This window comes from Heterobasidion irregulare (assembly GCF_000320585.1).
Source record: "Heterobasidion irregulare TC 32-1 unplaced genomic scaffold scaffold_08, whole genome shotgun sequence".
Taxonomy (NCBI): Eukaryota; Fungi; Basidiomycota; class Agaricomycetes; order Russulales; family Bondarzewiaceae; genus Heterobasidion; species Heterobasidion irregulare.
The window spans coordinates 665,416-692,548 of NW_009258204.1; the positions used below are offsets into that span (position 1 = coordinate 665,416).

At 49.7% G+C, this 27,133-nt stretch overlaps 13 protein-coding genes across 13 annotated transcripts; 8 read left to right on the forward strand and 5 right to left on the reverse strand.

The window, feature by feature from the left end:
• Positions 1–561: 561 nt before the first annotated feature.
• HETIRDRAFT_441033 (uncharacterized protein) lies at positions 562–2,217 on the forward strand. Its single transcript, XM_009550770.1, has one exon. It carries the CDS (start codon positions 1,671–1,673, stop codon positions 2,073–2,075), a length of 405 nt encoding a protein of 134 aa, XP_009549065.1. The 5' UTR covers positions 562–1,670; the 3' UTR covers positions 2,076–2,217.
• On the reverse strand, positions 999–1,647 carry HETIRDRAFT_147294 (uncharacterized protein). Its single transcript, XM_009550771.1, has one exon. It carries the CDS (start codon positions 1,449–1,451, stop codon positions 1,221–1,223), a length of 231 nt encoding a protein of 76 aa, XP_009549066.1. The 5' UTR covers positions 1,452–1,647; the 3' UTR covers positions 999–1,220.
• Positions 1,219–1,678, forward strand: HETIRDRAFT_410721 (uncharacterized protein). Its single transcript, XM_009550772.1, has one exon. It carries the CDS (start codon positions 1,450–1,452, stop codon positions 1,615–1,617), a length of 168 nt encoding a protein of 55 aa, XP_009549067.1. The 5' UTR covers positions 1,219–1,449; the 3' UTR covers positions 1,618–1,678.
• Positions 2,218–3,157: 940 nt separating the features above from the next.
• Positions 3,158–3,490, reverse strand: HETIRDRAFT_104119 (uncharacterized protein; the record flags this gene model as incomplete). Its single annotated transcript, XM_009550773.1, has 1 exon — positions 3,158–3,490. The coding sequence occupies one exon, from the start codon at positions 3,488–3,490 to the stop codon at positions 3,158–3,160; it is 333 nt and encodes a 110-aa protein (XP_009549068.1).
• A 2,090-nt stretch (positions 3,491–5,580) lies between these two features.
• HETIRDRAFT_323666 (uncharacterized protein) lies at positions 5,581–5,739 on the forward strand (the record flags this gene model as incomplete). Its single annotated transcript, XM_009550774.1, has 1 exon — positions 5,581–5,739. A coding segment is annotated over one exon (159 nt), but the record flags the coding sequence as incomplete, so codon positions are not given.
• Positions 5,740–7,736: 1,997 nt separating this feature from the next.
• HETIRDRAFT_428593 (uncharacterized protein) lies at positions 7,737–8,816 on the forward strand (the record flags this gene model as incomplete). The annotated part of the gene is made up of 1 exon (XM_009550775.1): positions 7,737–8,816. The coding sequence occupies one exon, from the start codon at positions 7,737–7,739 to the stop codon at positions 8,814–8,816; it is 1,080 nt and encodes a 359-aa protein (XP_009549070.1).
• A 163-nt stretch (positions 8,817–8,979) lies between these two features.
• HETIRDRAFT_221736 (uncharacterized protein) lies at positions 8,980–9,690 on the forward strand (the record flags this gene model as incomplete). The annotated part of the gene is made up of 1 exon (XM_009550776.1): positions 8,980–9,690. A coding segment is annotated over one exon (711 nt), but the record flags the coding sequence as incomplete, so codon positions are not given.
• Positions 9,691–11,934: 2,244 nt separating this feature from the next.
• On the reverse strand, positions 11,935–12,327 carry HETIRDRAFT_323090 (uncharacterized protein; the record flags this gene model as incomplete). Its single annotated transcript, XM_009550777.1, has 1 exon — positions 11,935–12,327. A coding segment is annotated over one exon (393 nt), but the record flags the coding sequence as incomplete, so codon positions are not given.
• Positions 12,328–12,641: 314 nt separating this feature from the next.
• On the reverse strand, positions 12,642–12,860 carry HETIRDRAFT_324774 (uncharacterized protein; the record flags this gene model as incomplete). Its single annotated transcript, XM_009550778.1, has 1 exon — positions 12,642–12,860. A coding segment is annotated over one exon (219 nt), but the record flags the coding sequence as incomplete, so codon positions are not given.
• Positions 12,861–13,765: 905 nt separating this feature from the next.
• HETIRDRAFT_104122 (uncharacterized protein) lies at positions 13,766–14,665 on the forward strand (the record flags this gene model as incomplete). Its single annotated transcript, XM_009550779.1, has 2 exons — positions 13,766–14,251; positions 14,339–14,665. 2 exons carry the CDS (start codon positions 13,766–13,768, stop codon positions 14,663–14,665), a joined length of 813 nt encoding a protein of 270 aa, XP_009549074.1.
• A 4,060-nt stretch (positions 14,666–18,725) lies between these two features.
• Positions 18,726–23,041, forward strand: HETIRDRAFT_435405 (uncharacterized protein; the record flags this gene model as incomplete). The annotated part of the gene is made up of 20 exons (XM_009550780.1): positions 18,726–18,751; positions 18,859–18,889; positions 18,943–19,028; positions 19,088–19,119; positions 19,175–19,259; positions 19,313–19,508; positions 19,561–19,649; positions 19,706–19,823; positions 19,878–20,215; positions 20,271–20,422; positions 20,477–20,654; positions 20,709–20,951; positions 21,005–21,042; positions 21,102–21,195; positions 21,249–21,315; positions 21,380–21,508; positions 21,568–21,651; positions 21,706–21,730; positions 21,780–22,169; positions 22,228–23,041. The coding sequence occupies 19 exons, from the start codon at positions 18,726–18,728 to the stop codon at positions 21,899–21,901; spliced, it is 2,133 nt and encodes a 710-aa protein (XP_009549075.1). The 3' UTR covers positions 21,902–22,169; positions 22,228–23,041.
• HETIRDRAFT_453350 (uncharacterized protein) lies at positions 22,096–24,509 on the reverse strand (the record flags this gene model as incomplete). The annotated part of the gene is made up of 4 exons (XM_009550781.1): positions 22,096–22,169; positions 22,228–23,722; positions 23,773–24,165; positions 24,219–24,509. The coding sequence occupies 4 exons, from the start codon at positions 24,507–24,509 to the stop codon at positions 22,096–22,098; spliced, it is 2,253 nt and encodes a 750-aa protein (XP_009549076.1).
• Positions 24,510–24,692: 183 nt separating this feature from the next.
• Positions 24,693–26,885, forward strand: HETIRDRAFT_478045 (uncharacterized protein; the record flags this gene model as incomplete). The annotated part of the gene is made up of 6 exons (XM_009550782.1): positions 24,693–24,864; positions 24,923–25,069; positions 25,093–25,181; positions 25,238–25,501; positions 25,630–26,353; positions 26,411–26,885. The coding sequence occupies 6 exons, from the start codon at positions 24,693–24,695 to the stop codon at positions 26,797–26,799; spliced, it is 1,785 nt and encodes a 594-aa protein (XP_009549077.1). The 3' UTR covers positions 26,800–26,885.
• Between the last annotated feature and the right edge of the window lie 248 nt (positions 26,886–27,133).

Consider the following 27,133-nt stretch of genomic DNA (forward strand, 5'->3'; position numbering starts at 1 on the left):
TCTATATGCACGCACAGCACAGCACCGCCCCGCCCCACATCCCCTCCCACATCCCATCCCATCCAATGAGTCGCCCGATCGATGTCCGAGGACGAGGATAACACGCTGCGCCTCCCCGTTCTCCCCGTCCGCTCATGCAGTGCCCGTGCCCGCTCGTCCGGTCATTTATCCGTCTATCTATTCCATCTATTCCATCTTGGGCGAAGTCGGGCCCACTGGCGTGCCCGCCTCGGCACTCGGATACTACTCGGATCCGCGTCCGCGTTCGCGTCTGCGTCCTCCATCCTGTCCTTCGCGCGATCCCCCTTGTGCGATTACCCTCGCGCGATCCCCCTCGGGCACCCCGTTCCCCCGACCCGACCCCGGAGCGCGCGGTTCGCGTTCGTATTATATCGCGTCGCGTCGAGTCGGCCCGCTCGTACCGGCGGCGCGTACGGACACGTGCGTCGATGGCGATATCGGCACCCTCGACCCTCGAGCACCCCCCCTTAGCCCCTCCTGCACCGAGGAGCGCCAAGCGCACGTCCACCCACGCGTCCGTCCACGCGTCCTGATACAGTAGGTCCCGATCGCCACTAGCCCTCGGGAGTCATCAACGCTTCAGTCAGCAAAGCACTAACCACTAACGCCTGCTGTACGGACGCCTGCTGTGCTAACGCTAGCTCAGTTATCTGCTCTGTCAGACGGTGTCAGACGTGGCACAATCCATCAATCTATCACGCATTAGATGCATCGCGTCGCATCAGATCTCGAGTCTCGACGCGCGACGGCATCAGAAGCGAGTGCGAGCGCAGATTCTCTAGATTCTCTACACTAGATTCTCCTGGACTCTCCGTGCTGTATCTACAGTAATGTATCACTGTATCCAGATAAGCAGAACCCAGATCCTCGTCGGGGGTCACCGGTCACCGGTCACCTGTCTGTCTGTCTGTCTGTCTGTCTGTCTGTCTGTTCTGAGTTGCGCGCTATCTGGCTTATCGATATCTAATATCTAATATCTGTCGGGATTCGGGAAGATGGGTCGCGCGAGATGTGGATCGCGACTCTGGCCTCGGGGACGGCCAGCGCGAGAGCGTGAGCGAAGGTGGGGTCATGGGTGGGTATGGACGCACTGTACGCGCCCGAAGCAGCCAGACCGAATACGCCGGTCCATGAATGCATGACCGCTCGACCTGACAGCAGCACATGGAAGCTCGCACTCGGATCCCTCCGCGTGCATCTCACCCTACTATCACAATTCGCACCGCAGCAGAACGCAGCAGAACGACGTCGATGAGCATTACGGTGTGCTGTGCTGCGCCTGCTGGGCAGTGTGTATGTATTACAGTGTGGATGTGAACTCGTACGGTATGCACAGCCGTCGGTTTACCAATGGGCTGCCTTGCCTGGCTTCCTATCCAGTTGGGCAGAGAAGCCCGCATATCATCCATCATTTGGACGGGACGCTGCATGTTGGAGTTTGCTCTTGAGTTGTATCATGTCGGACGAGAGGGAGCAGGGAAGCCGCCTGGAGTGATGATGCTGCGTGTGGGGAGTACGGCGAGGCGCGAGGCGCGAGAGTCTGAGTCTGGCAAGGTGCGACGCGGCGCAACGCATCTGAGACGAGCGCGGGGCTGATTGCGGTGCACGCTGTATCCGAGGGGAAGGCGCGATGCGCGCGGCGGCGGGACATGGAGATCGCGCTGCGCTGCGGATCGTGCCTCCGAGGAGGGAGGGATCGCCCAAGACTGAGTAGGCCAAGACTTCGTCCGAGATCGTCCACCCGCGTCGACGCGCCGCAAACGGACATCGACACCGAGGGCTCCACGTCCATGTCATCGAGGGGACGTGCGCCAGTACTGTACACTGCCGAAGCTCCGCGACAGAATCGCGCGGCGTGCTTATTACCGTGGTATATGGGGGTGTGGAGGACAAGTATGGGATGGTCTGGATCGTCCGGTGGGGCAGGGTGGAGCTTGTCAAGCCCTGTCAAGCCGCCACGAGCCGTGTCGAGCCACGCGCCGCAACACGCAACAGGCGACAGGAGTGCAACGGGCAACAGGCGGCAACGGGCGACAAGGAAAATCCACCTCTGATGGCATGAGCGAACGAGCCCGCATCACGGGGACGCAACGATTGCCGGCTTGGGAGAGCAGACCGCCCGCGCCGCCCTCAATCGAGTCGCGCACGAGCAAGTCGCTCGCGCTCGCGTTCGACGACGCCGCGCCGAGGTTGACCATGCTCTCGAAGCGCGAGCGGCACGGCTTTGCGCCAAACTCGTCGGAAGAGTTTGGGCGTGGCCGCCGGCGCGAGCTCGCGCCGTCCACCTCGCTCTGGAAGCGCCCGCGCGGCTGGTGCGGGCGTGGGGTGGGGCGGGGAGGGGTGTTTGGGTGCGAGGCGCGAGGAGGGCATGTGGAGGGGTTGGGGAGGAGGGACGTCGATCGATGGGCTCGGGGCCGGCGCTGGCGGGATCGGGGTGGGGATGGGGGAAGGGGCGGGCGGGTAGGGCGGACGCTGTGTCAGAGGGCGGCTGGGGCGCGGTGGCAGAGTGCGAGTGCAGGGGCTGGCGGCATGGAGGGAGAGAGGGCCACGGTGAGCGAGAGCACGGGGCGACGACGAAGGAAGACGAGAAGGGCGAGAAGAAGTCCGGCCTGCCTGTGTCCATGTGCGTGCGTGCGTGCGTGCGTGCGTTCGCGGTGACGGCAGCACAGCGGCGGGGGCCAGAACGGTAATGCGAACGGTGTGTGCTCACCTGGCAAGGACGAGAGGTGCGCGCGTCCGTGGGACATCCAGCGCAGTTGGAGAGGCGTAGATTCCTATCTGGTCACCCCCATTCGGTCAGCCGCTGCTGTGCCCGCGGTGGGAGCAACGGCGGGGCTCACCTGGACGCGTCGACGGCGGTGGTGCCCAGAGAGCACGGGCAGGATAAGAAAGAGAGCGAGGAGTGGAGAGGCAAAGAGCGAGATGCCCGAGGACCCCTGAAAATAGGGGGGGAGGCCGGGTGGAAATTTCTTAAAAGCCGGCCAAAATGTACGGATAGAAAGTCCCAAAATCGGCGACATTTGTCCGGAAAAAACCAGGCCTAGCCAAATTTTGAGTCAAAATGTTCGGATTGAACTGCCAGGCCTCCAAAACCACATTTTTTGGCCGGATTAGCCAGATCCGGCCCTGTAAGCCCTCAAAATTGTCCGGATTGACCAGATTCGGCCTTGTAAGCCCTCAAAATTGTCCAGATCACATAGTTCAGGTCTGTTTTGATGCTCAGAAAGGCCAGAAAGCATTTATTAAGCCATTGGCCATCAGAATCAAACACATAGAGCACGTGCGAGAATGTCGGTTTCAGGAGAATGAGGGCTGAAGATTGTGTGGGCAAGTTAACATTGAGGGGATCCGCAATCAAGAGATGACAATCTGGCAGTATTTTGGGGGGTTCCGAAGGGATGTGAATGTGAACATTGTGTAGAGCTTCTGAGTGAGTAGTGTCGAGGTCAATGACTTTGCTGTCTGACATTGTGTGTAGGATTTTTGTTGGGTTGTGTGCATGCCACTTCAAGAGCACAAATTTCCATTTTAGCTGACAGCTTAGAGATCTGAAACACGAGCACAAAAAAGTAGTAAAGAAGTATATGTGCAGGATTTGAACCCATGAACCCATCACAAATTGCCTTACTACATACTGCATGGCCTGCCACTACACTATCCCAGCTTGAATTGACCGGACCCCATTCAGGCCTATCACCCCGACACCACAATTAGCAGGATGCATAGATAGGCCTTGCCCACCACACAGGGCAAATTTTGTATGGACGCACCTGGCCTAAGGGGTCAAAAAGGCCCAAAATTTTCCGGATCGGCCACCAGGCCTCCCCACCTATTTTTAGGGGTCCTGATGCCCGCTGCAATCAGCTGGCCCTTCCGTTCTGCTAATTCGAATTACTCTGTCATTGGCTACATCCCTCTCCCATCCTCTAATCTCCCTTGCCCTTGCCCTCTCCCTTGTCCTCGTGCTCCCCCTCTCGCCGTCACTCTCCCCGCTCCCATCAACGTCCGTTCCATGTTATCAACAGCACACCCTCCTCTGTCTACCTGCCCGAGTGAGCCCAACAACCCGCCGGTGCCGCCCCGTTCCATGTTTCACCGCCATCCTGCCGTCGCGCCCACCACCACCGTACATGCCCCAGCCCCCTCCCACTTGTTAATCGCCGGTGCCTGCCTTGCCCACCCACCCACCCACCCAATGACGCACCCCCACGCAGTGCCCATGCCCACCCACTGACCACTGACCGCCCATGCCCACCCGTCACGCCAGACACCCTGTCTTTCCCCAATACTCTGAGAGTTGGCAACAGGATTTGTTTCATTTGTTTTTGAACTTTTGATTGGCAAACAAGGGTTACCACACTCTATATGAGCTTCTTGGAGTCTGTTCTTTTGTGATGGTCTCTAGCATTACCCGGTGGTGAAGACAATTGTATGTCAAAGTTGTGAAAAATCTGATCCGGTTCTCTGTGGTCCAGCTGTATAAAATTCTTTGGTCAATTGCTAACTAGCCATGATTATTTCCTCCTCCTTGCCTTTTTTCTGTCTGTCTCTGTCGTTTTCTCACTGTCGCTCTCTTGTTCACTCGCTCTTACTCTATACTTCTTACCACACATATGACTCCAGTGGCTCTTGGAATGAGATGGCCATGCCGAATATCTCCACAAACACACAAGTGAGTCATTCATCAAAACTCGGTCTTCTGTACTAGCTATGGAGGTCAAGGAGATTAAAAATCTGACAACACTTAACGAAGATAGGTAAGTATCTTACTATTGCTAATCCAGACCATAAGAATCAGTTAACGTACAGTCTAATAAGTTATTGCCCCTCCCCCCCCTTCAAGACTTAGTTTTGACACGTAAAGAGAGTTTCTGTCATCTGTGCGATTTGGTTGGTAATGAGAAGGTAGTGTCATGGCCGACAACTACGTGCTTTAAGAGCCACATGGGACTCTGACGATATATGAGGGAGAATTGGGGGTACAAGTGAAGAGACGAGTATGAATATGAACAAGGCTGAGCAATGAGGATGACAAGTTTTTGAAAGTCAACAAAGACAATTTCAATGGTTGGGATGAGTGCAAATGAGCTCTGAATTATGGGGTGCAAAAGCTGGTTTATTCCAGAGTTGTATGTAGGTTTTTATAGTAAATAGAGCCCCTAAGTAAAATATTAAACACAAAATAAAAGTAGGTATCAAATAAGTGTTAAGCCCTAGTGATCAGGGAAGATAAGAAAATAGGTAAGATGTCCATATGGGTTCCAAAAGTGATAAGGTAAAAGGTAATCAGTGATGGCAAAATTCTGAACGTTCGGGATCCGTCGCCCAAGTGTAGGTAGCAGAAACAGTTGTTGGCAAGCCAATAAAAATAAAGAAGACAGGATGTACAACCAGGATGGCCAAGTAATAGTGCAAGATCACATTTGACCAACCATGCAGAAGTCGGGGAGATAAGTGATAAGGACTGACCAGCTCCTGGAGTACATTGGCCAATATGGACTACTAGCTCCAATCTCGTAAACACTTATTGTAACACTCCTGTGCAGTCATGGTAAGTATGTGAAGTGTGGGCGGACTGACCCAAGTGCTGCCAAATGTCCTTTGGTGGCTTGCTGTTGGTCAGGTAGGGACCAACCATGTTTGGTAATAGTCAGTGTCTTTGGTACTTGTCTAGTGCTATTTGGTATCTCCTCAAAGCTTCCCAAATACCTTCCTTAGACCCTAGTGCAGGTGCATGCTCATCAATATGTCTAGTCAGCAGATCCAGATTCACAATACAAGCACAAACCCTTCCATAACAAAGAAGCATAAAGACAATTGGATACTCAAAAATAGAAGATGAACTAGAAAAAGAAAACAAAGATGATGATGCACTTGCGATAGCTCTATGTATAAAAACACAACACAAAACACACCACTAAACACAGGGTAGGTGGGGAACTGACTTTGCTACAAATAGAGAGACCCTTGTAAGTTGTGAGACAGGGTGTGAGATATGTACTGCGAGATATTGAGATATATAGTGAGGTGATGCGAGGTGACGCAAAAATACTCTCATGTGAAACAAAGTAGTGGACTATGGGGCAAGGCGCGAGTGACTGGGGCAACTTCAAGGGCAGCAACAAAGGCCCTGACAATAGCAGTGATGAAGGCAACGAGTGCTAAATCAAGCAAGTGCGATGTTGGTGCGATGCAATATGAGCGAGATCTTTGTGCAAAGTTAAGCTCTAAACAGAGGGGTGTTCAAAAACTGGTGTATTGCAGTGTCATAGGCAGGTATTTATAGTAAGTTGAAGTGAGTATAGTAAACACAAACTCGTAAGGTAAAGTAAATCGATATCGTGCCAAGACCGTAACATAGAAAAATAAAGAAAAACCACATGCAGAGGTGCCCGCAGACCGCAAGGTTCTGTCGCACCACAGTCAAGAGACAAAGTGATATTTAGTAAAGAGGTATAGCAGTGAGACAAGGTAAACTCTAGGAAGGTGGAGGGGCAATGGATCATGGGACCTGTACTACCCAATAAGTGCACATGATAAAGCTCTCTGCGATATCATGTTACAGAGTTGCTCACGGTGCAGTCCATATGGTCAATGCTTGCAAGGCATATGGCAAGAGTGTTACGAAACGCCTTACCTATGCTTACCTATTTTTCTCACCTTCTTGATAAGGACTCGTAGGACCTTTCTCCCGACTATACCTCGTGTTCCTGCTCCATTGATACTTGGTCCGTGCATCTGCTTGTACATATTTATAGATACTGCGGCGCAGTGTGGAAGCCCCAGGCTATCCACTTCTGTCCAATCTAAGAACTGCTGTTCACACAGTCTTCTCTGATTACAAAACACTAGTCTGATCAGTCCCGATCATCCTCTCAAAACTCTCTTGTGTTATTTGTGGCCTAGGATCCTCTCGCCCTGAACAGCCGTTCGTGACATCTGGATAGCCTCTCCACACACAAATCTTACTCCACCTTTTCTTTGCAGCAGAACACCGGCTAGCTACATACGGCGCTAGGCAGTCCCAAAAGACAAGTGTCCGTCGACCGTAGTAGTTACTATACACTTCGAGCGAACGATTGGACGATTCCACTTCAGTATGGGTCGTTTCAGGTTGTAGAATACTTCTATCTGGTAATCAACCCAGTGGAGGTACGATCGAAACAATTGCACTCGACGTTACGTACGGTACTATACCAGAAGCAGAAATACTGTACCCGACCAGGAAGAGCTGCTGTTGCCTTGACCCTCGAACCTTGATCAGGTCGAGACTAGCGCGGGCTCTTTGATCCAACAAGACGACTTCCCAAGGTTCAGGAAGAAGCGTAGGGCGAGTTCTACACGGAACCGACTACTTGAAACACGCCGATACATACGTCCATTTCGGACAACCTATCAGAAGGACATCCAAGGGAAATTGGGTTTACGTAGGAGGACAGAATAGCGGAAAAACAGTTGACGCCCCGCTAGTACCCTGGGAAGACAGGAAAGCACCCCTCAGAACTGTTGATTCCCCCACTCGAACAAGACCCGTCCTATCACCAGTCGACATCCCCAAAGAGGATATTGAAGAGACCCCAATCCCTGCAGGAGTACTAACCCCAGTTGACGAAGAAGACCCGGAACCTACGGCAGGACCGAGTCAACCAAATCCAAATCCAAACCCACGACCAAACCCTCCACCGACCACAGGAACTACAGACGACGAAGACGAAATGTCAGACAGAGGAAACAAACTGAAAGATTTCAACGGCACAAGGTCGAAATACAGAGAATGGATATATGAATGTCACATGTACATTCTCGCCAACCCGACCAAGTACGACACCGACAAGGATAAAACCCTGATGGTGTTGTCATACATGAGGGAAGGAACAGCATCACTCTTCGCCCAGAAGTATTACTTCGACAGGGAACTTCGGGAATACAAGGCGACGGAAACAAGAAAAACATGGGGAACGTTCAAGGACTTCTTAAAAGAGTTAGCCGCTGCATTCAAAGATGAAAGTCTCGAACAGAAGGTGAGACAAAAGTTATTCACGATGAGAATGGGAAAGCGGTCAGCAGACGAATTTGTCACGGACTACCTCATGATGGCAGGAGAAAGCGGATTCAACCTCGAATCCACCGTCGACTACTTCCGCCACGCCATACACCCGGAAATCCTCAAACAGATTTACAGACTTCCCGACATGCCGACGACCATGGACGATTGGGTAAAATATACCCGAAGGTTCAATAATCAATGGAGAGAACTGCAGAGCATAAAAAGCTCTGTACCCTCAGCCGCTGTTCGATCCAGCAATCCCTTTCGCTACAACTCCTCCAACGCTCCTTCCTCCATGAACAACTCTGTTGTCCCTATGGCTGTAGACTCAGTCCGGACAACCCTCACGGACAAAGAACGCAACCGCCTCAGGATGAAGGGTGGGTGCTTTTACTATCGACAGAAAGGACATATGGCAAACCAATGCCCTGTCAGGGGTTCGTCTAGGATACATGAAGGGTCAGCTAGATATGTTCAACAGAGTAGTGGAATGGTGGGAACCGCTCGGCTCAGACCGGCGGCAGGATGGGAGGCGGAGGAGGCGGCTATGGCCAAACGTTCTCGGCAGGAGCTTCAGGCGGTACTCAGGGAGGCACTTCGGCGCAAAGTAGAGGCGTGGCGACGACTAACCCGTTCCGAGCCCGACTCGCAGCTCGCCAAGCTCACGCACCCGGACCGGATGCGCTTGTACGTGAGACGGAGCCTGAGATTAGCCGAGAAGAGATCCAAAGGGTCATTGGGAAGATGAGGTGGGACGAACAGGAAGCACTCCTTCAGGAGTTAAGCGAGATAAGCAAGAAAAAGGAATCGGATTTTTAAATAGGCCTACGGCTCCGGTGTACCGTAGACCTGTCCCAGACCCTCCTGTAAAAACATTTGTACGGCTCACGAAATCCAACCAGAAATCGTCTATGCGAATAAACGTGCACCTAAAACACAGAAAAGGAACCACCGAAGCCCGGGTATTGATCGATTCAGGAGCAGAAGGACTCCTCATCGACAAACAATTCTGCCTAAATAACAACATACCAACGCAGAAAATCGACAGCCCTATCCCTGTGTTTAACGTAGATGGAACAGCCAACGACGGAGGAAAAATCACCGACAAAGCCTGCGTGCTTATGAGGATAACGAACGAAGAAGGCGACTATCACGATGAACAATGCGAACTATTAGCCGCTAACCTAGGAGGCGAAAACGTGATCCTGGGAACAGACTGGCTGCATGAACATAACCCGCAAATTAACTGGGTAAAAAACAGTCTTACGTTTTTAAACTGTGCCACCACGTGTCTAGTCAGCCGGCCTAAGTTTACCATAAAAGCACTAGTACCTACCCGGCAAAGAAAAAACAGGACGATCGGGTATTCCAGAATAGAAGATAACCCGGAAGAAGATGAAATCGAAGATACCTTCTTCTCCGAATTCTACGAGGAATGGTACTACCAGAATCCACTAGAAGTACATCCCCTCGAAGCAATCTATATCGGTTCCATCGGAAACAAGTCGCAACAACTGGCAGAAAAGGCGAACAAGGCAAAAACAGAACGACCTATCGAAGAAATAGTTCCGGCATACGTTCTTAAACGATTTGCCAAGATCTTTAGCCAGGAAGCTTCACAGCAACTCCCAGAACACTCACAATGGGACCATAAAATCGATATGAAACCAGGATGGGAACCAACAGGATGTAAACTATATCCGCTAACAGAAGAAGAAGAGGACCAGCTACACGAAATGCTCCAAGAGCATCTAAAGCGAGGAACCATTCGGATATCTAAGTCCCCGCAAGTGTCGCCCTTTTTCTTCGTAAAAAAGAAGGAAGGAAGTTTACGGCCAGTTCAAGACTATCGAAGACTGAACGAATGGACCATAAAGAACAAGTACCCACTACCCCTAATTGACGACGTAATAAGAACCATCGCCAAATCGAAGGCAAGGATCTTTTCCAAGTTTGACGTAAAATGGGGGTACAACAACATCCGCATAGCAAAAGGCGACGAATGGAAAATGGCCTTCATGACCAAATTTGGCTTATTCGAATGCCTCGTGATGTTCTTCGGCCTTTGCAACTCACCCGCCACATTCCAAACAATGATGAACATCATCTTCCATGACCTCATTGTGGCACAGGTCCTGGCAGTGTACATGGATGACATTTTGGTATTCACAAAAACCATCGAAGAACACCGGCGCGTAACGACCCAAGTTATGCAAATACTCTTGGATAACGACTTATTCCTAAAACCTTCCAAATGCACCTTCGAAACGGACACAGTTGAATACCTCGGATTCATCATCTCCGCGGACAATATATCCATGGATCCCGTCAAAGTTGATGGAATCGCCGCCTGGCCAACTCCAAAGAACCTGAAGGAAGTACAATCCTTCCTAGGCTTTGGAAATTTCTATCGCAGGTTCATCCAAAATTTCGCCGCTACGGCCCGACCCCTCAACGACCTTACAAAGAAAGACGTTCCATTCGAATGGACTCCCGAACGGGACGAAGCATTTGAACGACTAAAGCATTGTTTCATGTCAACTCCCGTCCTTGTCTACCCGGACGGTAATCGCCCATTCCGTCTCGAGACTGATGCGTCCGACTTCGCTTCAGGAGCCATCTTATTGCAAGAAATGCCCGATGATGGATGGCACCCCGTCGCTTACTTATCCAAGTCATTCAATGCGGCCGAACGGAATTACGACATCTTCGATAAGGAACTGCTTGCCGTTATACATGCCCTTGATCACTGGCGCGTATACCTTGAAGGCGCCCGACACCCGTTTGAAATCTGGTCCGACCACAAGAACCTCCTATACTTCTCTACCGCCAGAACTCTCTCCCGCCGCCAAGCACGTTGGTCACTTTTCCTCTCCCGCTTCAACTTTACCCTCGTTCACAAGCCGGGCATCACCCACCGGCCCGATGCTCTGTCCAGGCGTCCAGACCTGAAAGAGGGGGTAAAATTTGACAACAAAAACCAGGTACTACTACAACCACAAATATTCGTCAAAAGTGCAATAGGACGAGGAACAGTCGAAATGCTTGACAGCCAGCTGAGACGAAAGTTAAAAGAAGTCACAGCCAAAGATAAAGAAGTATCAGATGCAATGGAACTCATCAAAATGTCAGGACCCAGAGCACTCTCGAAAGGCCTACAAGAATGGAATTTTGAAGACGATCTCATCTGGCACAGAGGAAAAATATACGTTCCACCAGACGACGAACTTAAACGACAAATCACGAAAATGTACCATGATTCACCAGCTGCGGGACACCCAGGAAGATGGAAGACCTATGTTCTAGTATCAGACAACTTCTGATGGCCAGGAATGTCTATGTTCATAAAAGAATACGTAACAGGATGTGCAACGTGTCAATACACCAAAAACATCACACACCCCACACGCACCCTGCTCATTCCTAACGAAATTCCAGAAGGACCCTGGCAGACAGTCACAATGGACTTCATTACGGATCTTCCACAAGTCGGACCGTATAACGTGATACACGTAACAGTGGACAGAAGCACTAAAGGAGTCATCTACACCCCATGCGACAAAACCATAGACGCCGAAGGAACAGCCGACCTCTACATGAAAAATGTCTGGAGACGATTCGGGCTCCCACAAAAGATCATCTCCGACAGAGGTCCACAATTCGCCGCTCGATTTACAAGAGAACTATGGAATAAACTAGGAGTTACGACAGCGTTGATACGCTAGAGGTGGCTCTAAGTGCCGAGCACAACACCAAAACAACCTCTAATGCAAGGGGGTGCTGGAGCTAGTATCTAATACACAAGGAATTGTTAGTGATGACTTTAGAAATCGATGGCGTACTGAGGAGCAACGGGGAGTATGAGATTATAGTGCCCGAACGGTTTCGGGACTGCGCCGAACACCGACCGAACGTTCGGTCGGTCGTGTCGGGGATTCGGTCGGTAACGAGAAGGTAGTGTCGCGACCGACAACTACGTGCTTCAAGAGCCACACGGGACTCTGACAATATACGAGGGAGGATGGGGGTACGAGCGAAGAGACGAGTACGAACGCGAATGAGGCCGAACGACGAGGATGACAAGTTTTCGGGAGTCGATGGAGACAATTTCGATGGTTGAGACGAGTGCGAATGAGCTCTGAACTGTGGGGTGCGAAAGCTGGTTTATTCCAGAGTTGTATGTAGGTTTTTATAGTAAACAGCGCCCCTAAGTAAAATATCGAACCCGAAATGAGAGTAGATGTCGAATGGGCGCCAAGCCCCAGCGATCAGAGAAGATAGGAAGGTAGGTGAGATGTCCATATGGGTTCCGAAGGTGATAAGGTAAAAGGTAATCAGTGATGTCGAAATCCCGAACGTTCGGGATCCGTCGCCCGAGCGTAGGTAGCAGGAACAGGCGTTGGAGAGCCAATGAAAAATAAAGAAGAGGTGTCGTACGACCGGGGTGGCCAAGTAATGGTGCAAGATCGCGTTTGACCGACCATGCGGAAGTCAGGAAGATAAGCGATAAGGACCGACCGACTCACGGAGGACATCGGCCGATACGGAATACTGGCTCCGATCTCGTAAACACTTATCGTAACACTCCTATGCGGTCATGGTAAGTACGTGAAGTGTGGGCAAACTGACCCAAGTGCTGCCGGACGTCCTTCGGTGGCTTGTCGTCGGTCGGGTAGGGACCGATCGTGTTCGGTAAAAGTCGGCATCTTCGGTACTTGTCGAGCGCTGTTCGGTATCTCCCCAAAGCTTCCCGACGACCTCCCTCGGACCCTAGCGCGGGTGCATGCTCATCAGCGTTATCAACCGCCTATCACCCCGAAACAGACGGCGAAACGGAAAGAGTAAATCAGGAATTAGAACAATACCTGCGAGCGTTCTGCAACTACGAGCAAACGAACTGGCCCGAGCTATTACCATACGCCGAATTTGCACACAACATAAGGGAACATTCAGCCACACACCAGTCACCATTTGAACTCATGTACGGCTATAACCCGACCTTCGTACCCCAAATCGCACCAAGGTCTGACATCCCCGGAGTGGAACTAAGGCTAGAAAGGCTAGAACAACTTCGAAAAGAAACGAAGGCCAGCTTGGAAGTTGCGGCAGAATTAATGAAGAGAAAAACTGCCGAGAACGAAGTCAAACTAGAAGCAGGACAGAAAGTTTGGCTCTCGGGAAAAAACATTACCACTACACACCCAAAGGACAAACTAGCCCCTAAACTACACGGACCGTTCCAAATAGAAGAAAAGCTAGGGCCGATCACGTATCGATTGAAGCTTCCTCCGACATGGAAAATACACCCCGTGTTCCATGCCTCCTTACTTACACCATACAAAGAAACAACAGCCCACGGCCCCAACTTTGAACAGCCACCACCTGACCTGATCGAAGGACAAGAAGAATACGAAGTGGAAGACATTCTCGATAAGAGGAAGCGCGGACGGGGGTACCAATACTTGGTACACTGGAAAGGGTATCCGAGTTCGGCAGATGAATGGATCACAAGGGCAAACCTGGGGAATGCCAAAGAACTTTTGGAAGCATTCGACCAAAGACGCAACGCTTTGCCCTTATGAGAAACCCTGGTAAATATGGAACCACTAAAGCACAAAACGTATAAAAACTCGAATTTGATCCTCACAATTCCCCCAGCACTTCAACCACTCCTTTCTACTCCACACCCGATAAGACATGTCCTCCGACGAATCCCCCTACCTCTCCTCTGCTGACGACACCCTCATCGACGAACGAACGTTGCTCCCCAGTTACCTCCGCTCCCCCACCGTGTCAGAAGCAGGAGACTTCAAGGCTATACTCCGTAACGAAGACACTCCCATGCTCAGCGCGAGGGGACAAGAGTATCGAAGAGAGGAAGCAGAAAGGAGGTATCAGGCTCAAGTCGACGCTGACGCGGCAGAAGAAGCAGCTGCGGCGCAAACCCCCGGATCCCCCGTCATAGACATATCCACATCCTCGTCATCCTCCCCCTCGCCACCCCCTCTGATCCGTGAAGCTAACGAAGGCGTCGTCTTCCCGGATAGGGAAACTTACCTCACAACTCCCGTTGTGTACATGATGGGACTTATTGAAGGAACGCCCAACACAGAGTTCGTGTTGGGACCAACTAGACCGGAGATTCAGAGGGCGTTAGAGATCTTGGAAGAAGAAAGGAGTTTCGTTCGACACACATAGCGAGCTCTGCAGATCAGAGAGGGCACGATCGCCCGTATTAATGCTGGAGAGCGAAAACTCATGGGCTTGCAGAACCTCCAAGACTCCTTTCATCCTGCTGGCGACCCCACTCCCTCTACCAAGTATCACATGCCTACCACGGCTGTGGTATCTCGTGCCTCGTCTTTGGCCTCAAATGGCGCTCCGCTTTGCCCAATGCCGGGGACTTACCCTACAAGGACTGACAGGGAGCGAGACGTATATCGGTTTGCACAAGTCTCCCCCCGCTATCACATCATCCCCGCGCGTCTCGGCCTCATCCGCTCTTCGACACGAACCCGACCTCCTCTTCCCTTCACTGAATACGACTCTAGCAAGTCCGACACCGTGCCCGTTGTACTCTGCCCTCGTGGAGCTTAGAGAACGACAGATGCCTTCGTCCGGTATGACGTAAAACTGCCGGGGCAGACGACGGTTCGAATCTGTTGGGCCGGTACCCACTGCCATGATGAGAAGAGGGACTCAGCTCTAGGACGCAGTCCCCGCATGGTTGGTAACGAGGTGGGGTATCATGACGTCCATACTCAAGGGCTATCGCGTCATGACTCGACTGTGGGCAGCGAGAATTTGTGCCCTAAATATTATTTTGTATGACATGGCTCATGTGCATTGCTTATGTTTTTCTTGGACTATTACTTACCGTCTCTGGCACTGACGGCCTAGAGGGGGGGGTAATGTTACGGAATGCCTTACCTATGCTTACCTACTTTTCTCACCTTCTTGATAAGGACTCGTAGGACCTTTCTCCCGACTATACCTCGTGTTCCTGCTCCATTGATACTTGGTCCGTGCATCTGCTTGTACATATTTATAGATACTGCGGCGCAGTGTGGAAGCCCCAGGCTATCCACTTCTGTCCAATCTAAGAACTGCTGTTCACACAGTCTTCTCTGATTACAAGACACTAGTCTGATCAGTCCCGATCATCCTCTCAAAACTCTCTTGTGTTATTTGTGGCCTAGGATCCTCTCGCCCCGAACAGCCATTCGTGACAAAGAGCTTGGTGAGGTCTTTGCAAGTGCAGCAGGCTCAAGGTCATTGTGCAATATGCATGGGGGCTGAGTAAGATGATACAAGGCGATGACTGAGGGGTGTGAGACAAGACCACGTCAACTCAATACCATAATGCTGAGATTGTAGTGAGTGTCGGAGGGAATTGCTCTGGGCTGCGGGGTCACCTGGCAGTGTCTGGGGTATTCCCTGAGGTCAGCATGCTAGTGCTTGTAGAACTGTGAAAAATGGGGTCCCAGCACTTAGAGAGGTGGCATGCTCATTAACAAAAACTTCTTCCCTGAATTCTACAAAGAATGGTATAACAAAGACCCATTTGAAATACACCCACTCGAAGCCATCCATGTCAGGTCTACCTACAGCAAGTCACAAGAACTAGCAGAAGCAGCAAACAAGAAAAAGGAGATGAACGTACAATAGAAGAAATAGTTCCTATGTACATCCTTAAATGCTTTGACAAAGTCTTTAACCAAGAAGCCTCACAGAGGCTCCCCAAACACTCGCAATGGGACCATAAAATTGACATAAAGCCAGGATAGAAACCAAGTGGATGTAAACTATACCCTCTGACAGAACAAGAAGAAGACAAACTATATGAAATGGCATAAGAACACCTGAAATGAGGAACCATAAGGGTATCCAAATCCCCACAAGCCTCTCCATTCTTTTTCATAAAGAGAAAGAAGGAGACCTTAGACCAGTTCAGGATTATAGAAAGCTAAATGAGTGGACGATAAAGAACAAATACCCCTTATCCCTGATCAATGATGTAATCAGAACCATCACAAAATTAGGAGCAAGGGTGTTCTCAAAGTTCAACATCAAATGGGGATACAACAACATCCATGTCATAGAAGGAGATGAATGGAAAACAGCATTCTTAACCAAATTTGGCCTATTTGAATGCCTTATCATGTTCTTTGGTCTCTGCTACTCTCCGGCCACATTCCAGACCATAACAAACATCATCTTCCATGACCTCATCATCACACAAGTTATGGCAGTATACATGAACAATATCATCATCTTTATGAAAACAGTGGAAAAACACCGACAAGTAATAATCCAAGTAATGCAGATACTCCTGGATAACAACCTATTCCTAAAACCCTCCAAATGCACATTCAAAGTAGACATGGTTAAATACCTTGGCTTTATCATTTCTGCGGACAACATAGCCATGGACCCAGTCAAAGTCAAATGAATTTTCAAATGGCCAACTCTGACTAACCTAAAAGAAGTACAATCCTTCTTAGGTTTCAAAAACTCCTACTGGAGGTTTATCCAAGACTTTGCTACAATAGCACAACCCCTAAACAACCTCACAAAGAAGGACACTCCATTTGTATGGACAGAAGAATGCAACACGGCATTCAAAACCCTCAAACTTTGTTTTACTTCAACACCAGTACTAATTTATCCCAATGGAAACTGACCATTCTGACTTGAAACCAAAGCCTCAGACTTTGTGTCAGATGCCATTTTATCACAAGAAGTCCTAGGTGATGGCTGGCACCCAGTAGCCTATTTATTGAAATTGTTTAATGTGGCAGAACGGAACTACGGCATCTTTGATAAAGAACTGTTAGCCATTATATACACCCTGGACCACTGGCATATTTACCTCAAAGGCACATAATATCCATTTGAAATATAGTCAGACCATAAGAACCCTCTTTACTTCTCCACAGCCAGAACCCTCTCCCACCAACAAGCACTCTAGGCTCTCTTCTTGTCACGCTTTGACTTCACACTAGTGCATAAACCTAGTGCTTCCCACTGCCTGGATGCTCTATCCCAGCATCCAGACCTAAAGAAGGGGGTGAAATTAGACAACAAAAACCAGATACTGCTAAAACCCCAACTTTCCATCAAGAGTGCAACAGGAAGAGGCATAGTCAAGATGCTAGACAGACAACTCAGACAAAAATTGAAAAATGTTATAGCAAAAGACAAAGAAATAATAGAAGCAATGGAAGTCATCAAGGCAGCAGGACCAAGAACACTTACAAAGGGACTACAAGAATGGAGCCTAGAAGACAACCTCATCTGGCATAGAGGCAAGATATATGTTCCACCAAATGATGAACTAAAAAGAAAAATAGTAAAAATGTACCATGACTCACCTGCAATCAGACACCCAGGATGATGGAAGACATATGTCCTAGTATCAGACAACTTCTGGTGGCCTGGAATGTCAACATTTGTAAAAGAATATATAACAGGATATGCCACATGCTAAAACACCAAGAATATCACACACCCTACACTTGTTCCACTAATTCCAAATGAAATACCAGAAGGACCCTGGCAGGTGGTTATAATGGACTTTATCACAGATATTCCACAGGCTGGACCATATAATGCAATACATGTAATAGTAGATAGAAGCACCAAGGGAGTCGTCTACACCCCATATGCAAAGACCATAGATGCAGAAGGAATAGCTGACCTCTACATAAAAAATGTCTGGAAACAATACGGACTTCCAAGAAAGATCATCTCAGATTGAGGCCCGCAATTTGCCCCCAGATTCACAAAAGAACTCTGAAGGAAGCTAGGAGTACTAATGGCCTTGTCCATGGTATACCAGCTAGAGACAGATAGAGAAACAGAAAGAGTAAATCAAGAATTGGAACAATACCTCCGAGCATTCTGTAATTACAAACAAATGAACTGGCCTGAACTCCTACCATATGCAGAGTTCACACACAATGTCAGAGAGCATTCAGCAATGCACTAATCCCTGTTTGAACTCATGTATGGCTATAACCCATCTTTTGCACATCTGATAAAACCAAGATCCGATATTCCCCACATAGAACAAAGATTAGAAAGACTAAAGCAATTACAAAAAGAAACAAAAGCCAGCCTAGAAGTTGCAGCAGAACTAATGAAAAGGAAACCCACTTGGAACGAAGTCAGACTAGAAGCAGGACAAAAAGTTTGGCTCTTGGGAAAAAACATAACCATAACACAGGTGATGTTTTGGACATGGAGGTCCATACTAGTGATCAGAGTGGTATTGAGTACAATAGATGTTGATCTATATGGTTTTTCATTTATTGAGCAAGCAATAGCAATTGGAATGTTTTAATTTATGAGATTTATTTTTATTTAATTCAAACCATGTCAATAAGTAAATGATATGTCTATATATGGAATCAATGTGGCTGGGCACATGCATATCTGCGTGATCCAGATTTCACAATTATTGTCAGCATATTACGGAGACCAAGTTACTGGTGCGGGATAAAATGCGTAATGACTCGGTCAGGCACACTAAGAGTCATCCGACCGATTCGGGGAGCAGAACTGGAGCGAGGCCTGAAAGTGACCTGAAGAAAGACCTGAAGCCCTCAGATAGCGTGCAGTGCGCTTCGGTCCGCACTTTTGTCACCTTCAAACTATGGGACACCTGATCACTCTCGCAACGTATGTAAATTTAAAGAAAATCTCCTGGTGCAGCTTCTTACATCTACATAGATGGTATGTTCATGGCTGTGATACGAAGGCACCAAGTATAGACCTATTATCTACAGCTCTTTGAATCAGTGGGCTCTGGACTTCCAGGTAAGCTACAAATGCTTCCATTTGATGACGATAATAATGCCGAAATCATGAAGGGAAACTTGGATCGGATCCTAGCAAGCATCGCGATCGCGAAGGAACGCGGCGCAACGTTGAGAGTTGGACCAGAACTTGAAGTACCGTGAGCAGACCTTGCACACCCCGGTCCCATCCAATCCGATTACTGAACTAAAATGGTAGAGGTTATGGGTGCCTTGACCACTTTCTGGAAGGCATGTACGGCATGCGCGACTGTCGAGGTGTCAAATACGCTAACTATCTCCTCAGGCGATACTGTGCTGCACTCTTGGGAAGTTCTGGCCAAGATCCTTGCATCTGAAGACGTAACAGATATTGTTTGCGACATTGGAATGTGCGTCTTTGAAGTTCGCTCCATCAAATCTATTGCTCACGGTGATAGCCTAGGCCTGTCACTCACAAGAACGTCATCTATAACTGTCGAGTCATCATTCACGACAAGAAAATCCTCATGATTCGACCAAAGATGTGGCTTGCTAATGACGGCAATTATCGTGAATTGAGATTTTTCGCGCCATGGCAGAAACATCGTCAATGGGAAGATCATTACCTACCGCGCATCATCCAAGCTGTGACGGGCCAGGCAAGCGCATTCTTCGAATACTGCATGGCACCTTACAGTCATATTTTCGAAGATCAAAGTCCCTTTCGGTGATTGCGTCATTAGTACTGTCGATACGTGCATAGGTGTGGAGCTATGTGAGGAACTGTTCACTCCAGCGAGGTCTGCTTTTTCCTCGGGTCTCATGCCTCAACAACAATACTAACCCGCCTAGACAGCCCTCACATCCTCATGGGCCTTGATGGGGTTGAGATATTTACGAACTCGAGCGGAAGTCATCATGAACTACGAAAGCTCCACACTCGAGTCGATCTAATCAAGGAAGCAACTCAAAAGGCACGTGCATTCAACGCTTGTATTTTTAGAGGCAACTAAATGTCTTTATACTAGCTCGGAGGTGTATATTTGTATGCTAACCAACAAGGCTGCGATGGAGATAGGCTTTATTACGATGGGTGCGCGATGATAGCCTTGAACGGGCGCATCATAGCCCAGGGGTCGCAGTTTTCTTTGAACGACGTAGAAGTTGTCTCAGCGACTATAGACATCGAAGACGTACGCGCACATAGAGCGAGAAGCAGCCGAAACATGCAGGCTGCTGGTGCGGAACGGTATCATCGTATTGAAGCACCAATAGCGCTGTCTGGCGGGAAGTTCAATGAGATAGAAGAGTATAACAAGGCGCAGACCTTTCAAGTAAGATTTCACAGACCGGAAGAAGAAATTGCGTAGGTGTCCTATTCAAATGTGCTTTTTCGATGCCTTTCTCATCATATCTCGTAGTCTCGGCCCTGCGTGCTGGCTCTGGGATTATTTACGCCGTTCAAGAACACAGGGCTATTTTGTACCCCTCAGCGGTGGTATTGATAGCTGTGCAACCGCCGTGATTGTGTACTCGATGTGTCGTCTTGTAGCTGATGCAGCACAGAGGGCAGGTATGCTTGATGTCAGGCGTTTATTGCATCTGTATATGACTGACGAGCACACAGACAAACAGGTGATTCAAGATGCCAGGCGTATCGTAGGCGAGCCAGACGATTCTGGCTACATCCCCTCAGACCCGAAAGAATTCTGTGGCCGCATTTTCCATACTTGTTATATGGGCACTGAGAACTCTAGCGCAGACACACGCCGTCGTGCCAAGGAGCTCTCAGAAGCCATCGGGAGGTCAGTTCTCGGGTGTTGATTCGGTGAAAATGACTGACCATTGCCATTGTGTAGCTATCATATTGATTTGAACATGGATACCATCGTCACAGCAGTTCGGAATTTATTCTCCTTTGTCACTGGGGTGAAACCTCAATTCCGCGCTCACGGAGGATCCAACGCTGAGAACCTTGCGCTGCAAAACATCCAAGCGCGGCTTCGTATGGTCTTAGCATACATGTTCGCACAGCTGTTGCCTTGGGTTAGGGGTAAGGCTGGAGGACTGCTTGTTTTGGGGAGTGCAAATGTAGATGAGAGGTCAGTATATTTCGCCAGAGAAAATATCTCATTGACGAAGCGTGATTTTTCAGCTTGCGAGGCTACTTGACGAAGTACGATTGTTCCTCGGGTGAAGACCTCTCTTCATGGTACCCTTTGCATCTGCTAACTCTCTCATGAATATTTCAGCGGATATAAACCCGATTGGTGGTATCAGTAAGACGGACCTCAAAAAGTTCATTGCGTATGCGCAGGACACGTTCGATTTACCTATTTTGGCGAGGTGACCATTCCGCTCCTCTCAATTTTTGGCAGTAAGATAATCCTTGCCTTCAGTTTCTTGGACGCTGTCCCGACAGCAGAGCTCGAACCTATCACAGAGACCTATGTCCAAGCAGATGAGGTCAAAGAGCCACCAAAATACATATTTTTCTTCCCCATACTCACGCCAGAACACTGTCTTGCAGGCCGACATGGGAATGACATACGACGAGCTTTCTGTATTCGGCAGACTACGGAAAGTTGAGAAATGTGGACCGTACAGCACGTTCACCAAGCTTGTCCACGAATGGGGATCGTTCTTGTCTCCGACCCAGGTCTGTCTCAGTCCTAATCAGCACGCAAGTCAACCAACCTGATCTCATTGTCCTGCTAGATTGCCGAGAAAGTCAAGCTCTTCTACTTCGAATACGCCCGTAACCGTCATAAAATGACTACATTAACGCCTTCATATCACGCAGTACGTTGTGCGCATATTAATGAGAAACTTGTCTAATAAGATATTTTGATGCAGGAATCTTACAGCCCAGATGACAATCGTATGTCGTATCTGACCTAACCCCAAAAATGACTAAAATCTTTCCACAGGCTTCGATTTACGCCCATTCTTATACCCTTCCCGGTTCCCGTGGCAATTCAAGAAGATCGACGATATCGCAGCTGTCCTTCCCGACAGATCGGGCAAGGAGGAAAAGGCAAAGGAAGGATAAAGGCGAGCGAAATCGTTCAGCAGAGATGTATTGGGCATGTACGATGTGGAGAGAAATTAAAGCGAAAAAATGAATCCATGAATGGGGTCCGTCTAAAAGTTCGGAAGATCAGGGAATGTACAAATACAGATGACGTGTCCGGGATAAGTTACACACAGCAGTCGACAGAGAAAGTAGGAATTCCGACACTGATGTTATGATGCTGTGCGGAGGAATCGAGAGAACGTGCTTTGAATGGCGATCTTCTTCATGATGGTTGGTTCCTCAGCTGTGACAAAGAGAATCAGTCCCTCAAACTCCCGCAGATTCATGGTCGAAAGACTTACGATCGGTCAGATTTTCATCCTTGACCTTGCGCTTGATGCTGTCCATCACCTCCCCAACCGCCGACCGATCTAGATCACCGCGAGCCTTCATCAGGCCCTCTACGAAGGCGATGTTTGGTCCGTGCACTTTCGCGAACGACCAGAACGATAGGAAGACCAGGCTCTTCGAGGCTTCGAGCAAAGCCAGGATCATCTCTACGACTTCAAAATACGACTCGAGTTCCTTTGCAGGCTTGAGCGTGCTGAAGAACGAAAATGCTTCGCTGACGTCCTCTTTGATCCGGTTCGTCGCCGCAGGTATCTTTAGTTTTGGTGTGTTAGCGAGTGCTGTCAGATAAGACACCAAGAATGTATCGAGGAGGTCTTCGACGAGGAGCTCGAGGAGCGACGAATTGAGGTAGGTCTGATAGTCCGTCATATAGTCCCGCATCGTCTCCACGATTTGCCGCGTGATGCCGTCGTACCAGGTAGCCTGGAATAGTTGTTTCGACGCGGGCTTGAGGTCGTTGAAGATGATATCGATGAGTGTTTGAGTACATTTCTTCGCGACATCGAGATAGCCATCAATGGCATCGTTCAGTCGCTCGTTGATCGTGACTCGGTATTTTTCTGACACCAGAGGCTCGATTCGAGCAGAGAGCGCCTCTGCATAGTCAGCAGACTTGATCTGATCGTTCGCCAGAGCAATAATATACTCGACAAGGCCACCGGGAACCTCCTCCGGTTTCTCCGTGTGCTTTTTGTATTCGGCCTCAATGAGTTTCGTCCACTGGTCTTGGATACCCCGCATGACCCGGTTGACTTCCGTGATAACCCGAGCGAGAATAACGCCCTGCCCGCTCTCCGTGGCCGCGTCCACTTGCTGGTTGACCATCTGGAAGAGGATGACTGCCCCTTGCGTTCCGTATAGCCCATCTGAGTCCAGCTCGGGAGGTTCGGCGCGCGTTGTGAATTCCTCAACTTCTGTTTTCATGAGATTGGCAGTCCACTCGTCCAGCTTCTTGACGATGAGTGCAAGGTAATTCTCGATCAACGATTGTTCCTTGCCGTCCAATATCGGCGGCTCTAGTAACTCGGGAGGAATCTCGAGCTCTTTCATGCTCTTCTTGTACTCCTTGAGCCAAGCGTGTAGGACGAGGAGCGCGCTTGCCTCGGGTTCGGAGGCTACAAGGCGTTGGACGGTAGCGTTGAGCGCTTTGTGGTATTCGCGAACGAAGTGGGAGTAGATGTCCCAGTCAGGAGGGAAACACGGGACAACGTCGCTTTCCACGCGGATGATGTCCTGGTATATCCACCCTAGACCTTCGAGAAATGCGTTTGGGTCGTTCTCATCGCGCGTATACGCTTCATCGAATTTTCCCTTGATCGAATCCGTGATGTTTTTCGTGATCTTGGAACGATAGTGCTTGATGATACGAGCGTTAGCCTGCATGGATTTGAACTTTGACGCGGCGTCCATTTTGGCAGCTTTTTTCACGAGACGGATAGCAATAGCCTATTCAGTCACTCAGTGACGAGAGTCCGTCAACTGTTGGTTTTACACACCTTTTCATCCTCTCTCCCCTCTATCTCAGCTATCTTGACAAGTTTCACGATAACTTCGGGGTGGCCTGCCCGAATGATAGGAAGGACGTTCCGCGCCAGTTCCATAATATGCTCATCGAATGCCTCGATGAGCCCGTTGAGGCGCTCGAACATCCGATGCAACGTGGCGCGAGACGGCCCAGACGCCTTCTTCGCTTGATGCAGAGTCTGGTTTCGAAAACCCTCCAGTTGGTTAATTTGGTAGTGAATGTAGAGTAGGTTGGGAGCAGAGCCGTATATGTCATTTGAATCAGCAGACAGTTTGTCCTCTAGCAGATCTAGCTTCGAGTTCATCTGAACGAGATTATTGACAATTTCCTCGGTTTGCTCGAAATTACGATGTACCATAGATACCTGGCAGCACACATGAGCCTCAGTGACCATATACCCAATACGAGACAGCTCACTCGACTGATCTGGTCAAACGTCGCAACGTTGTTCTGAGGGTCACTGCACAGACGGTCGACGGTCTCCATCTCGTCCTTGATGGCCTGCACATTATCTCTCGTGCCGAATAGTTTTCGCAGGCTCTCCCTCGTTGAGTCCAGCTGTTCCTTGACACCACTCTTCAGCCGGGTGTCAATCGAAGCCTTCTCCTTCTCCAGTTTCTTGCGGAACGCCGCAATTTTCATGAGGTCGTCGGGGGACTGGAGGTACTCACCGATAGCCTGCGCGGCGGATATCGAGGGGGCGGACATTTTATGGGCTGCCTATTATCATAGGTGTCTGTGCTGCGTAACGTAAGTCAATTGGCTGTGTTTCGGCGATCGCTCTCACAATAGTCTTCCGCCTCGCCTGTCACGAGTCACAAATTTGTCACTGTGACGATCACACAACTCAATACGATAGGTCACAGAAGTATCGACAGCACCGCAGCAATCATGTTGCGTTCGACGCGTTTGCTGTCCTCTCCTAGGCATCAACTATGTTCAGCATGTAGTGTCTCGAGGCGACTATTATCAGATGCTTCTTCCTCAAAACCAACACCGCAGGATTGCGATGTTGTCATTGTCGGAGGAGGGCCTGCTGGCTTGGCCCTCGCGAGCGCGTTAGGTGTGCTATAATACTATTCTCCTCTTCATATAAGACAAGTAAACGTGTTCAAAATCAGCGGCGTCTGAGGCTGCCAGATCAACACTCAAGGTGGCGTTGGTCGAAGCTAGCGATCTTGGGAAAGTTCGCCATTGGACCATGCCCATGGATACGTTTTCGAACAGAGTCAGCTCTCTTACAAACGCGTCACAAGGTTTCCTGCAAGGTGAATATACTCACATATCTGAGATGACAACAGCATGAACAAATCGTATGAAGATATTGGTGTTTGGGATCAGGTTGAGACCGACCGGACATGCCCAATCGAAGATATGCAGGTACGCTCCCTCCATCTCCTTACGCGGAAGTACTCAACACACATACCCGACACAAGGTATGGGATGGTGTCTCTGATGCTCGCATCAACTTTAACTCCATCGAAATGGGCCTTGGACGAGCCATAGGCACTCCTCAGATGGCGCGCTTGACCGAGAACCTGAACCTGCAACGAGCACTCCTTCGCCACATCGGTGGTAACCCAGCAACACAACTACTTGATAAAACAAAAGTACACTCCATCAGCAGAGATGAACATGAAGGCGGAGGATGGCCTTTAGTATATCTTTCTGACGGAAGGGTGCTACGAGCACGTCTCCTGGTAAGTAGCAAACTAGCACATCTGATGCGTGGACAATACATGTCCTCGACTCAGCTTGAATATTTAATGTGGGGGTCATAGAGGGCTAGAAATTTGCTCAGACCATATTGATTTGTGTCCATTCACAGGTTGGGGCAGATGGCTTTAACTCTCCTGTCCGCGCTTACGCTGGAATTCAATCGTATGGTTGGAACTACCCGACTCATGCGATTGTTGCTACGCTTCTACACTCCCCTCGCTCTTTCATGCCCAACACCACAGCCTACCAACGTTTCCTCCCCACCGGCCCCATCGCATTTCTTCCCCTGTCACCTACAGCCTCCTCACTCGTGTGGTCGACGACGCCGTCGCTTGCTGCAGCTCTCGTCAAGTCCGACCCAGTCGTCCTTATGCGCATGATTAACGCAGCCTTTCGTCTCCCCGAGGTGTCGATCCGATATATCCACGGTCGAATCCTGGAAGCCCAGCAATCCGACAAACTGCTTACTGCTGAAGAAATAATAGATGAGATTGCGTGGAGGGAGCGCTCGCATAACATCGACGGCCACTCGGCACACGCTTCTGCATCCGTCGACCTCTCTTCTATCAATGTTGGTGTACCGCCCATCGGCGCGGAATTGTTGCCTCCGCTGGTGGAAGGCATACAATCGGGAACCGTGGCATCATTCCCCCTACGCTTCAATCACGCCGAGTCGTACATCGGCGAAGGGCCAGGTGCACGGACAATCTTGGTCGGAGACGCAGCGCACACGGTGCATCCCCTCGCCGGACAGGGTCTCAACCTAGGCCTCGCGGACGTTAAATGTCTTGCGCGGTGCATCGAAACCGCAATCCTCCGAGGCGGCGATATTGGTGAGTTGGCTCTGGTGCACATACTGCGCCAACATATCTGATCATTTGCATGGTAAGGCTCGCACACTGCCCTCGCACCATATGCACGTGAGCGTTATTTCGAGAACCACAAGATGATGTCCATGGTCGACAAGCTGCACAAGCTTTACTCTACCACCTTCGAACCGGTCGTCTGGGCGCGATCCGTCGGAGTAGAAGTCCTCAACGAGCTAGACACCCTTAAAGCTGCGATCATGATGTCCGCTGGCGCGTCAGCTCGCGATACACAAGCGAGGGGCGGCGCCTCGGCGTGGAATTTTACTGCGAGCCTGTTTGAGACAATGGCAGGGAGTGCGCGGTTCGCTGAGGTAGCTGGAGCAGGGTTGCGCGCCACAGCGATTGGGGCATTGCAGCAATTTGCGAGGGCTGCCACCCAGAGTCAACAGTCCGGGCATTCAGGTAGATAGGAGCGTGTGTTGTCGTATCTAGGTCTCTTACCACAACTCATTCGAAACCTGCAACTCCTTCCTGTCAAAAAGAGAAAGTTGAAAGGTAGCCCATGCTCAAAGTCATGTTGCATATTAATCAAGACGCCCTACCGGGAATGATGGGAAAACCCTGGTTAATGTTCTAATTTTTGCGGTTCCGATAGCTCAGGGTCCTGCTGGACGCAAGCTACCTTGTAGCCAAGTCGACACCGTGGGCGCTTGAGGCCCCAGAGCCGAATAAACCTCATATGAGATCTGAGCTAATCGCAACGATCACACGCTGCGCAGAATCCAAAGACACAGGTTGGAAATA